At 57.2% G+C, this 12,185-nt stretch overlaps 1 protein-coding gene across 24 annotated transcripts in view; it reads right to left on the minus strand.

The window, feature by feature from the left end:
• The window catches only part of CYRIB (CYFIP related Rac1 interactor B), a 166,856-nt gene extending 156,045 nt beyond the window's left edge, over nucleotides 1-10,811 (minus strand). For 17 of the 24 annotated variants that reach the window (XM_089335697.1, XM_089335704.1, XM_089335693.1 and 14 more), the window contains exon 1: nucleotides 10,406-10,496. Coding sequence is in view for 1 of the 24 variants with exons in the window: in XM_070075485.2 (XP_069931586.1) it covers nucleotides 10,686-10,766 (81 nt within the window). In the remaining 23 variants the exon portion in view is untranslated. Of the gene's footprint in view, nucleotides 1-10,405; nucleotides 10,497-10,685 lie in introns of those variants that run through there. The other 7 variants (XM_070075493.2, XM_070075494.2, XM_070075487.2 and 4 more) reach the window with 6 other exon arrangements.
• Between the last annotated feature and the right edge of the window lie 1,374 nt (nucleotides 10,812-12,185).

A 12,185-nucleotide genomic window follows, 5' to 3' on the forward strand; every position in this document is an offset into this window, starting at 1 on the left:
CCACAATGCCGGCCCCACTTCCAACTTACGTGACTATAAAAAGCTGAGCCAAAGATCTTTGCGTAACATTCTGCCTGCATTTTTCACAGTTTGCCTAGAAGACAATCCCAAAAGTGGGTTCACAGGGCCAATGGCTATGAAGATCTTCCTGGCTGTTGACATCTGTCACCAAGGCTGTGCAGAGGGCCACCAGGGAGAAAACACAGGTGCTGTGCCAGGGGACACCTTCAGCAGGCATCGCAGGGTGGGGTCAGGGTACCTGCTGGGATTTCCCTGGAGTGAGCTCGGCTGGAACACCCCAGTCTGTGCATCTCAGCAAGTGCAAGCATGCGCCCCAAGTCTCCCCTGCCGAGAACGGGTTCCCTCCCCAAAGCTGCTCTCATAGGATCAGGGAGAACCAAAGACCAGGCTCCTTTTCTAAGTGTTTCAGGTCTTGAGACAAAGATAATTGTTTATATCTTTCTTTAATTTAAATATTTATCTATTATTTATTTGAAAGGCAGACTTACAAAGATGAGAGGGAGAGGGAGAGGCAGAGCCAGAGGGAAGAGAGGGAGAGAGATCTTCCATCTAGTGATTCCCTCCCCAAATGGCTCTAACAGCCAGGACTGGGCTAGGCTGACTCCAGGAGCCAGGAACGCCACCCAGGTCTCCTTGTGGATGGCAGGGGCCCAAGTACTTGAGCCATCTCCCACTGCTTTCCAAGGCACATTAGCAGGAAGTAGGATTAGAAGTGGGGCAGCCAGGACTCTAACCAGCACTTGTATGTCTACAGGAGGCTACACCTCAACGCTGGCCTGGAGACGAAGATGACTTTATCTGAGGAGAGGCATTTTGGAACCACAGCCCTGCGCTCTGATTATGGAGGAGGGGGGCTTAGAGAATAGTTAGAGGATGTTCCAAGGACATTCCAAGGTCATACCTAGTTTATTCCTCATTTACTTCTGAGAGAGTAGGACCAGGGTAAGAGGCATGCAAAGGTCATTTTTCTACACTTCCCCTGCATTTCACCACTGCAACATTGAGAAACACTGCTTGGGAAAGACTTCCACTTGGGGGCAGGGCCCTGGGCATAGCAAATCCAAAGGCTGGAGTCTCCCATGAGCCCAGGAGGCAGAATCTTCTCAGGTCAACTGCAGGATGGAGCATTCGTCCATGGATGCAGAGTGTGTGGAAACAAGAGTAAGGTCACGCTGGGCCTAAATCTGGGAGATGCAGTGACCAAGGGGCTCTGCTTTGACTCAAAAACACGAAGTCAGGCCTCGCTGGACCGAGGGAGGCTGCCTCCTTTCTGTCCACTGGGTCTCTCACGTCAGCTGCTGGACACCCAAAACCTCCCTCCACGGGTCATCACATTTAAGCATAAAAGACTCCTGGAATAATCACCACTGCACAGGAAGTGGGCAGAGCCCACAGCTGGATCAGGACAACTTCGCACCTGCTGAGGACAGCCTGATGCCCCACAGCACACAAGAGACTTACTTCAGACCCTCCTTCCACGGAGCCACACTCAATGCAACTCAAAGTACAAACGCTCTTTTACAAATGTATTCACTTATTTACTTTTTGAAAAAAAGAAAGACAGAGCTCCCATCTACCAGTTCACTCCACAAATGCCCACCCATGGCCAGGTCTGGGCCAGGGTTGGAGCCAGGCCTAGAGATCAGTGCATTCAATCTGGGTCTCCCATTGGATTGGCAGGGACTCAATTACTTGAGTCATCACCAATACCTCCCAGGACTTGCACTGGCAGGAAGCTGGAGTCAGGAGCCAGAGCTGGGAATTGAACCCAGGCTCTCTAACATGGGATGCAGGCAACTTAACTACTAGGCTAAACACTTGCTCCCACAAATGCTTTTTTTTTTTTAATTTGAAAAACTTTAAATAATAAATCATATTTATTTGCATTTTTCACCTTATTTGTATATTGTACACTGCACTTTATTAAACATTGCCCACTATGTCCAGGCTGGTGGGCACCAGGGCAAGGCTCTGTGGCATTACAGCCGGCCTCCAGAGGACAGGCTCTCTGGTCAAGAGACACCCCTCTCCAAATGAGGCCTGGAGCTGGCTGTGTGGCCCTCAGCAAGACTCACATCTGCAGGCCTGGCCACTCCTTCTTTCAACAGTGGCCTAATGATCTCAAACGCCTATGTGATGCTGGGTATCTCCCATCACCTCTCTGGGCCCCAGCTGCCCGTCTGTGCAGGAGAGGTGGAGTCCCCAAGCGAGATCCCAAGAGGTCACCCTGTGTTGAGATCCTGCTCCCCTCAGCTCTTTGGCCAGTGGGGCCCCAGGTCAGTCCCTCGGCTGAGAGACGCTTCCTCTTTCAATGCCCCAGCCCCCAGTCTGTGCTTTACAAATTATTTCCCACGTGGGCCACAGCCTGCAAAAGGCTGGAAGGAGGGGCCCAGGCGATCCTCTCAATTCTTTCCATCTCACAGCGCAGGCCCTCACCCCCAACACAGGAGCAGAAGTCACAAGGGCACAGGATGACACTGATTCTCCCATGAGAGACAGGGCTAATGCTTCAAGGGACCGCTGGCCCAGCCAGAATCAGGCACATTCAAGGTATGATTGGATGAAAGAAACAACAGGGATTAAGGAACATCTGCACAGAATATTCTGGCAAGTTCATGTATTAGAAATGGTGGGATGGGGCTGGTGTTGCAGTGCAGTGGGTTCAGCCACTGCCTGCATTGACAGCTTCCTATATGGACAGTGGCACCAAAGCCCCGGCTGCTCCAGTTCTGAGCTAGCTCCCTGCTAATGCTCCTGGGAAAGAAGCAGAACATGACTCAAGTACTTGGGTGCCTGCTACCCACATCAGAGACCTTGGGGAGTGACCCAGTGGATGGAAGATACCTCCCTCCCTCCCTCTCTCTCTTTCTCTCTGTAACCCTGCCGTTAAAATTAATAAATAAATATATTTTTTTAAAAACAGGGGCCAGTGCTGTGGTGTAGTGGATAAAGCCATCGCCTATGATGCCAGCATCTCCTATGGGTGCTGGTTTGTGTCCCAGCTGCTACCCTTCAATCCAGCTCCCTGTTGATGGCTTGGGAAAGCAGCAGAGGCCTACGTGTTTGGGCTTCTGCTCCCAGTGGGAGACCTGGATGAAGCTCCTGGTTACAGCCTGGCTCAGCCCTGGCCACTGTGGCCATCAGGGGAGTGAACAAGCAGATAGAAGATCTCACTCTTGCTCTCTCTATATATATATAAATCTTTCAAATTAAAATAAATAAATCTATTAAAAAAAGAAAGAAAATGGGTGGGAGGAAAACTGAATGCAGAGGTATAATGCTGCTCTCAAGTCTACAATGGCCAGTACCCAAACATTGAGACTTTTCCTTTAAATTCAATCCCCCAAAGAATGAGGTCTCAGGACCCTTCTTTTCCCAAATCTGTCTGTCAGGGATGCATGCAGGAGAGCAACACAGACCATGCAATGCGCCACAAATGCCAGCAACACACGCATCCAGGAGGCGTGTTATTAGCATAAGTCAGTTTCACACTGAATTTCCCAAAAACACCACTCACGCAAGCCCAAGGAATGTACTGACCGGAGTCACTGGTAAGTTCTGAGCTGCCCTGGAGAGTGAGTTCACAGGCCGGTGGGTTTTGTGAGGAGTGCCGCTGAGTGGCCCACTGAGACGAGAGCCCCACCTGAAAAACCAGCACCCTTGTCCAGAGGATCCAGGGGAGCATGTCTGCTCTGGGGCAGATGACTTCTGTCTCAGACTCTCCAAGTGTACTTGAGGGTGACCAGACGGAGGTAAAGACAGCAGCCTGGCATCCAAGCTGGCTTGGCACCTAACTCCAGCTCTGCTTGTTTCTCGCCCTAAATTCTCTCAGTGTCCTTATCAGTAAAACAGAGGTTATACCACCTGCCCCACAGAGTCACAAACCACAGAGTTAGAAAGGTAGAAAATAAAACATGCAAATCACACTGCCCATGCTCCCCAAGGGAAAACTTCTTATTGCTGTATGGGAAAACAACAACAACTGAATCACAAAGTCCCTACCATGACGATCACGGCTTCTGAGATCTGGGCCATAAAAGCCTGTGCAGGGGGTCGGGAAAGGTGGCCTCCTGTCCCCCCCTTTAACCAACAGGCAGGTCTGCCCTCCGCCGTGTCTGCTGCCTCTCCCCGACCCCATCTCCAGACCCAGGCAACAGTGCTCTTCCAATTCCTAAGTGAGGAAGAACGGGCCAGGAGGCGCTGGGCGACACCAAGGACACAGACACAAACTCTGTCCTACGACGTGCAGACTCCCCAGGGGCTTTGTGTGGGCTGGCCATGGGATACACAGTATGTATTTCCTAGCACACAGCAGGTATTTAGTTTTTGTTTTAAAGATTGATTTGAAAGGCAGAGTGACAGAGAGGAAGAGATGGAGAAAGAGAGAAATCTTCCATCCACTGGTTTACTCCCTAAAATGGCTGCAGCAGCCGGGGCTGGCTCGGGCTGAAATCCGGAGCCAGGAACTCCACTCGGGGTGGCAGGGGCCAAGTACTTGAGCCATCATCAGCTGTCTTCCCAGGAGCATTAGTGGGAAGCTGGATCAGAAGCAGAGCAGACTCAACCCAGATGTCTGATATGGGATGCCACTGTCACAGGTGGTGGCTTAACCCGCTGCACCCCAACACCAGCCCCACACAGAAGGCGCTCGCTTCATTAACGCTGCCGAATGTCACGATGGGTCCTACTCCTTTATTGTGAACTGGAGAGCTTCGAGGGCCTGCATCGGAATGACTGTAAATGCAAAACACCACTTCCTGGAATAAACAGAATGACTGGTACTCTCATCAGCAGGCTGTCTGATCTGCAGGCGCCCAGGCTGGTCTCTGCACCGCAGGAGTGCAGGGCACTACACAACACCAGAGTTCAGGGCAGCACAGCAGACATTTCAGGATGTGATCCGCTGGGTTTCACTTCCACTTGTCTTCTGCATTCTACTTCAACTCTGGTTTTGAGCAAGACTGGGGCCAGCACAGAGACCAGCAGGAAAGCCCGCCTCCCGTCCTGCCCCGCCCTGCCCCAGTCTACAGACTCCTCTCTCACAGGCCTGCGGCTGTGTGGACCAGGGCCTCCAATTCCTGTCTCCTAGATGTCAGACACGAAACCAGACACACTCAGACGTTCCCTAAGATCCACAACAAAGCTGTAAGACAGGCCCCGAGGTACCAAGGCAAGTGATGCAATTTGCAGAAGACCCTGCAGTGAAGGCGTGCGGTCAGAACCAAGACCTTCCTGGCACCGAGGTCCACGCTTGCAAAGGGACCGGCCACCAAGGCCACCAAGGCCACAGAGCATTCTGTGTGGCATAAAGCCACCTCAATGGTTCGAAAACATGCCCCCTTCCACCAACTTCGTCCCCATCTCGGCCAGGACAGCCCCAGCCCCAGTTGAGCACTGGGGGAGCCCCACCCCACCCCCACCTGCCACCCATCCATGACCACATCCTCTGCGTATCTCTGGTGCATTTCTGCAAAGGGCACTCTGCACCAGGGGGTTTAGAGGCATCATCCCACTGGACCCTGCCGTGCCCCAAAGGGCAGCAATACCTGCCCAACTTCATCAGTGTCAACTCCGCTTCAGCGCGTGCTGTGCTCTGCCCAGGGACGAGGGCTGGGGGGCGGGGCCAGGGCTCCGCAGGGCTCCACAGGGCAACAGGAGCCAGGGAGCTGCAAGGGCCGGAGGAGGAGGCTCGCAGAAGAGGGGACTCTGCTGCTGCTGCTGCTGCAGCTGCCCATACCTCTCCCGGCCTTAACTCCCTTGTGTGACTGCCCCTCACCATCCTTCCCCCTGCTTGTCCCCCTGCTGGAGCTGGAGGGAGGGGAGGCAGTCCTCGCTGCTGACTTCAGATCTGCCCCTTCTCCCGTGCTGGGCCGTCTTCCTCACCGTGGATTCAAGGGCTTAACATCAAGGCCAAGGGCACGTTCATCTGGGGAGGACCTCCAGGCCTCAGCGTGCCCTTGGCCTCCACACAGTCCTGCTGCTAAAGCACAGGCCTCACGGTACAAACAGGCAGGCCCTGTGCAGCAGTGGGGATGCCCAGCTCGCGAGCCTGGAGACCTTGGCTGCCAGCCTTGACTCTGCACCTTGGGCAAGATGTGTCCCCTTCTAGCCCCAGATCAAGTGGGAAGGGGCTGTTTCGCTGGCACTGCTCCCATCCCCACCTGGACAGGTCACGGTGCTAGGGAAGCCCCTGCTGGTGGACAAAGGGGGCGTCTCTTCCCTGGCCCCTCTCTGTGTTCCCACTGTAGCCTTCCCTGCAGTCTGTCCCAGGCCTTCACTGTGGCTTCACATGAGCCTCCTGCCTCCTCCTCTAAGCCACACGCCATCCGGGGGACTGCCAGTGCACACTGAGACCTACGTCCCCACTGTCAGCCCAGGTCCTGAAGGAAGGAGCAATAGGGAGAGGATCCCCACGCCCACCCTGCTCAAGGTGCGGTGCACAGACCAGAGGCCTCAGCTCAGCTGGGAAAGTATCAGAAACGCAGATTCCCGGCCCAGCCCACAACCTGCACTTGAACTCTGCATGGCAAGCCCAGGTGATTCCAGGGAGCACGCTCAAGTCCAGGAAGCACTCCTGCAACCCAAGCCGCTGGCTTCCACCACCTGGCAGCCTTGCAAGTGGCAGGCCTTAGCAGGCTCACTGAAATGCACCCAGCATCAGCCAAAGGAACCTCCAGCAGCCTGCCCCTGACTCACACGCAGGATCTGAACTCTGCAGCCTCCAGGGGGGTTCCTGGCGGAAGTTACGCACTGGCTTTCACAGCCTCAAGGGAACCCAGGCAGTTTCCAAAAGTGCTGAGGCCCGTCCTCGTCCCTCCCCATACACCCCGCCCCGTACGTGAGTGGCTGCACACCTGCCAGCCTCAGTCGGCAGACACAGAGCCCTGGCAGTTCCTGCATCCTCACTCCTGCCCTTCAACTTGGCAAGAAATGGACCCTCTCCAAAACACATCTTCAGTTGTTGTTTTTTTTTTTTTTTAATAAACCTGGCAACTCCCTGAATGGTTTCAGATTAATTTAAATATTTATAAAAATCACTCTCGGCAGCAATTCCTTTAAGCAAACCTCCCGGTCGACTTCGATTATTTATGTATTTGTGAACACGATGTTCAAGGAGCAGATGGCAGTGAGTAAGCCCTCAACGAGGAGGGGGAATCAATGGGACAGCACGCAAGCCGAGGACGCCCCCATTCACTCCTCCTGATGAGCTCTGCTACAGGCATCGCTCCATTGAGAGGAAGCGCCGCCCGACAGCCGGTCAACAATTGGTTTAAAATAGCACACTTGGACTTGGGAAAGCTCACGGGCTCCAACTTCAATCTAGGAATGATCTGTCAGCCAACGGCCCAATTCCCAAGCAGAGCTGGAGTTCCGTTAGGGAGGGGCAGGGTGACGGGACCCAGGAACGGTCAGAGAGAGCACTGAGGGGACGTGGGGAGGAACAGATACACACTGACCACCTACTATGTGCCAGGGTGGCTTTGCGCTCAACCTCGGCGTTGACCCCAACAACACTCCCAGGCAGCAAGTGCTGAAAGATGAAGCAGCCTCAGGCCCCAGGGCTCAGAGGCCGGTGCGAACCCGAAGCCCCACCGACTCTGGCGTCCCTAACCTCCCTCGTCCTCAGGTGCCAACCAGTGTGCCCTGCAGCCAGGTGCACCCCTCACCCCTCTGCAGACTGCTGGAGACCCAGCAGGAAGGCCACCTATGTGAGGACCTGGTGCTCAGTAGGCAATCCTGCTCCGTGATACACCAGCCCCATTTTACAGATAACAACACTGAGGTTCCGAGGGGCGAAGAAACTGGGTCACACACACACACACACACACGTGCGCGTGATCAGAGGGAAAAAGATGTGAACTTGGAGCTTGCTCAGGAACCCCATGGGACAGAGGGGCTGGAGCTTATCTGGCCTTTTTATTAACGAGGGAAGGAGGGCTCTGAGAGAGTAGTGACCTGCTAAGGTTGCACAGCTGGTGCACGGCTAAAGTGCACTGGTTTTTACACCTGACTTTGCACCTACATGGCAAGGCAATTTCTCAGATGGCCAAGTCCCAGACCGCGGAAGCCACATGAATGGTGGTCTCTTCGATCCAAGTGTTGGCAGCAGCGCTGAGTGGGGCCACAGCCTCCTGGCACTGCCATCCCCCAGGAGCCCTTCCTGTGCGTTGGTCTCTGGAAGCCGCTGTCAGAGCTGTCAGGGATGCGGAATTCCACACTGGGACGAACCACCAGACAGCAACTTCAAGGTCGCCCTCAGGGCAGTGCGCTGACCTTGAAATGCAGCATCAAGAGCAAAGGGGGAACCCATCCTCCTTTTGCTCACTCTGTCAAAAAAAAAAACATGAACACAGTCTCGAGCAAATGCCAGGGAGCCTGCCAGGTGCCAGGGAAAACAAACAGCGTCCGGAATGCGGCAGCATCCACCAGGAAGAACAGGAGCCCGGCCGGCAGAAGCCACAGCTGAGGCCCCGTATCGGCTCCTCCCTTGGGCCACATCCTGGACTCTAGGTCTCGGTAAAATGAGAATAATTTCTCTACCGCACAGGTCACCGTCGCTCCTCTGTGAATCTGCACACACTCAAACCACAGTCGTCACTGCCTGCTCCCTCCAGGTGGGTGGAAAACCCCATCCGGCCAAGGGTCCCTTGCAGAGGGCTACGCAAGACTTGGGGTGCTGAGGAAGAAGGAACCACTGTCGTCGGGGGAAGCAAACTCTCAACAAGCTCTCAAGTGCTGCACTGCACAGCGGGCCTCTCCCTGAGGGCCATTTCCAAGGGTCCCGTGCAGGAGCCCCCGTACCCTCTGCTACCACGCTCCGATGCAGATGACAACATGCCTGCCGGGAAGAAAACTCAGGGCAGCTGACCGCTTCTGCCCATCCAAGCAAGAGCGAAGACCCATCTCCTGCAGCTCCCTCCAGGCACAGGAACCCCAGGCCTGGGAAACCATCCCAGCTGGCAGCCCATGCAGCCGCCCGCCCTGGGGCCAGCCATCAGCAGTGCAGTCACAGAGGTGCTGCTTCCTCTTCATGGCCACCGAACACCATCCCCCAAGAACGGGAGAGTCTCAAAGTCAGAGGTTTAACCTCCTTTCACAGACAGGCAATATTTTCCCATGACAGCTCTAATTAGGGAGCAGGTGAGGTCTCCTGGCTCAGGTGCAAACCATAACTATAGGGGACCCAAGAGGCAGAGGACAGAAGCCAAGGAAATCAAAATGTGCATCCACACGGGCTCACTTGCAGCGCTCACCGCCTCCCGGCGCGTTTCACCAGTGTCTACTGAGCACCCCTCCTAGGTGCTGGGTCTGCAGAAGTGAAAGGTGACGGACAATGCCGCTTCCCATCGCTGCACCCCTGCAGGCCCGCACCCCCCACACTCAGCTTCTCCAGACCCCACTCACCGCAGCCCATGCTACAGCAAGCAGTCTTAGCCTGAGAGGGTAAGCCACTTGCCCAAGGTCACACAGCTTCTAAGAGGCAGAGCCAGGAACTAAAGGTACAGGTGCCAAGTCCACCTGAGACTCTCTGCGGGGCCTCCTTCCCCCACCCCCGACCCGGCCCTCGACACCCCTGCATTTCTTACAGCAGGGTGGGAAGCAGCCCCCCCCGCGCCCCCCCTCCGCCTCCCCGCCTCCCCACCGGGGCTCCAGTATGGGAAGTCCTCTGTCCCCCTTTCCTCCCATGCCAGGTCCCCTCCAGACCCAGTGTGTGTGTGCACGGCTCCAGGGACGCCCTGCCGGCTGCAAGGACACCCACTGTTAACACTGAACTTCCATTTAAAAAAAAGAAAAAAAGATGATGAAAAGATAAAGGCAAAGAGGAAGTGCTCTTTAAACACAGGCGGTGGCTACCCCAGGAGGAAGTCTTGAGGCCGATGGAGATTGTGTTCACCCCCTCTAGTTCCTCAATTTTAAGCGACTTGGCCTTGCAGACCCCTAACGGAAGTTGGCTGGGGGTCGCTCCCCGCGCCCTTACCTGGCTCGCGGAGGGGTCTGTCCCGGGGCAGCCACCCCGACTCGGGCGCCCCCTGTCCCGGGGGGCACTAGGCGACGCGGCACACTCCCCGCAGCTGGATGGACCCCCGGCGGCGGCCCGTGGCGAGCTCCCCTAAGGTCCTCCCGCCTCCCCCAGCACACCCGAGGGGCCTTCCTCGGGGGTCTCCCGCGCCCACCACCCCGGCCAGCCTGGACGCCTCCCCACTCTGAGCGGCTCCCCTCTGCCCCCCGCAGCGGCGCGCGGCCCGGCTCGCACCCCCGCCTCGCCCCGCACCCATCACGCGCGCGCCCTGCACCCCGCACCCCGCACCCCGCGCCCTCCGCGGGCGCCCTCGGCTCCCAAGGCGCGCGCGCGCGCTCGGGCCGGCGGAGCCCCGGCACGTACCTGGCGGCCGAGCGGCCGGGCGGGCGAGGGGAGCGCGGGGGCGCGGGTGCCGGGAGCCTCCGGTGCCGCCGCCGCCACCGCCGCCGTTTCCGGGTTGGCGGGGCTCACGTCACCGCCACAGGTTCGCGAGCTGCGCCCGCCGCGGCGGCAGCAGCAGCAGCAGCAGCAGCAGCGGCAACAGCAGCAACAGCAGCGGCGGCGGCGGCCCCAGCGAGTGCCAGGCGAGAAATAACTATAAAAGGAAGAGACGCGGCGAGGAGGAAGAGGAAGCGCCGTTTACCTTCGAGAAGCCGAGCCGGCGCTCGCACAAAAGGAGGACGCTGCCGCCGACGCGCCTCCCCCCCGCCCGGCCCCGCCGCATCGCGGGGGCCCGGCGTCAGCGCGCGCCGCGCCCCGGGACCGCCCCGCGCCGGCCCCCACCCCAAAACCCGCGGCGGGGCGCGGCGACCTTGGGCGAGTCACCGCGGGCCCGGAGGAGGCTGCGGGGGGCGCCTCGCCCTCCTGGTGCGCGGGAGGGAGCTCCCGCCCCGGGAGGCGCGCGCGCGGGGGGTGGGGGGCCGCAAGGTCACCGCCTGTCGGGCTGGCTCCTGCTGGAACCGAGCTGCAGGCCGGCCGGGACCCTGCCCCCGGGGCCCCTTCCCGCTCACCTGGACTTAGGGATGGGTGCCCAGCCCTGCACAGCAGCACTCCCCGGGGCGGGGGTAGGGGGGTGGGGGGCGAATGCTATTCGTCCTTTGGAAGATGGAAAAGGCCCAAAGAGAGACGGTCCCGCACTCGGGGCTTAGAGGCAGGGTGTAGACCCAGGCGGTCTGGCCCTCCGAACCCCCAGCCCCGGCTGCCTCTGGAGATAGGCAAGGATGTGCTACCCCAAGTGGCTCTCCAAGGATCTGAGCACAGAAATTCCCAGTTAAGCAGCTCCTCGCTGTTCTTCCAGTGTCGGGGGTCATGGGAGACCCCATCTTCCCCCCTGTGTTTAATGTGGAAGAATGCGGTTTCCTGCACGTGACGACACGTGCCTGGGAAACATTATTCTTCCCTCTGCCTTGCTCCCCCAGCCCTCAGAGGCAGCCTACCATGATCTAGACGTTCAGCCGGGTTTCTCAGGCAGATAAGAGCTCTCTGGACTGTCTTCTGACCTCCAGCGCAGCGTCAGAAGGGTCCCATCAGAAGCTCTCGTGTTACTCGCATTCTTTCTCCCCTTCCCCTGCAGCCATCTTGGGGGTGATGGGCTGTGCCCAAATTATACTGAGTGCTGATTGAGCCCTTTGTCTTGCCCAGGTCCAGTGCTAGGAGATGCTACAGTTTCCAGGGGCCTCTCAGGAGGTCCTGGGGAGAAGGAGGGAGGGGAATGGGGGCCCAGGTGCACAGGAACTGCAGGACAGTTACACAGATGATCAAGTGAATGGGGGTAGGGAAGGATGAGAACCAGAGGAGGCAGAAAAAAGAGATCAGAAAGCCCTAGAATTTTCCAGAGGCATTTAGGCAAAGTGGGGGTAAGGGAAGCACCTGCAAGGGCAAGGGCAGTGGGTTCAAATCCTGGTTCTGCCACCCACCCCTGTGTGTGGCTCTGAGCAGTCTCTAAGCTTGGCAGAGCCAAGAGAAAGGGACGCATGCACACTCGCTGTAGACAACTGGAGCTTGAGCTATGAACTTGAGAAGCAGGAAACAGATCCTTTGGAATCAGAGCTGAACCACGTGCAAAATGGCATTGTGGGTGCCAGAGGACGTGCCCACATCAATTAATTGTCACAACAGTCCCCTGAGGCCAGAGGTTCAGTGT

Source organism: Oryctolagus cuniculus, chromosome 6, assembly GCF_051225735.1.
Source record: "Oryctolagus cuniculus isolate XC-2025 breed Fujian yellow rabbit chromosome 6, ASM5122573v1, whole genome shotgun sequence".
NCBI classification, from domain to species: Eukaryota; Metazoa; Chordata; class Mammalia; order Lagomorpha; family Leporidae; genus Oryctolagus; species Oryctolagus cuniculus.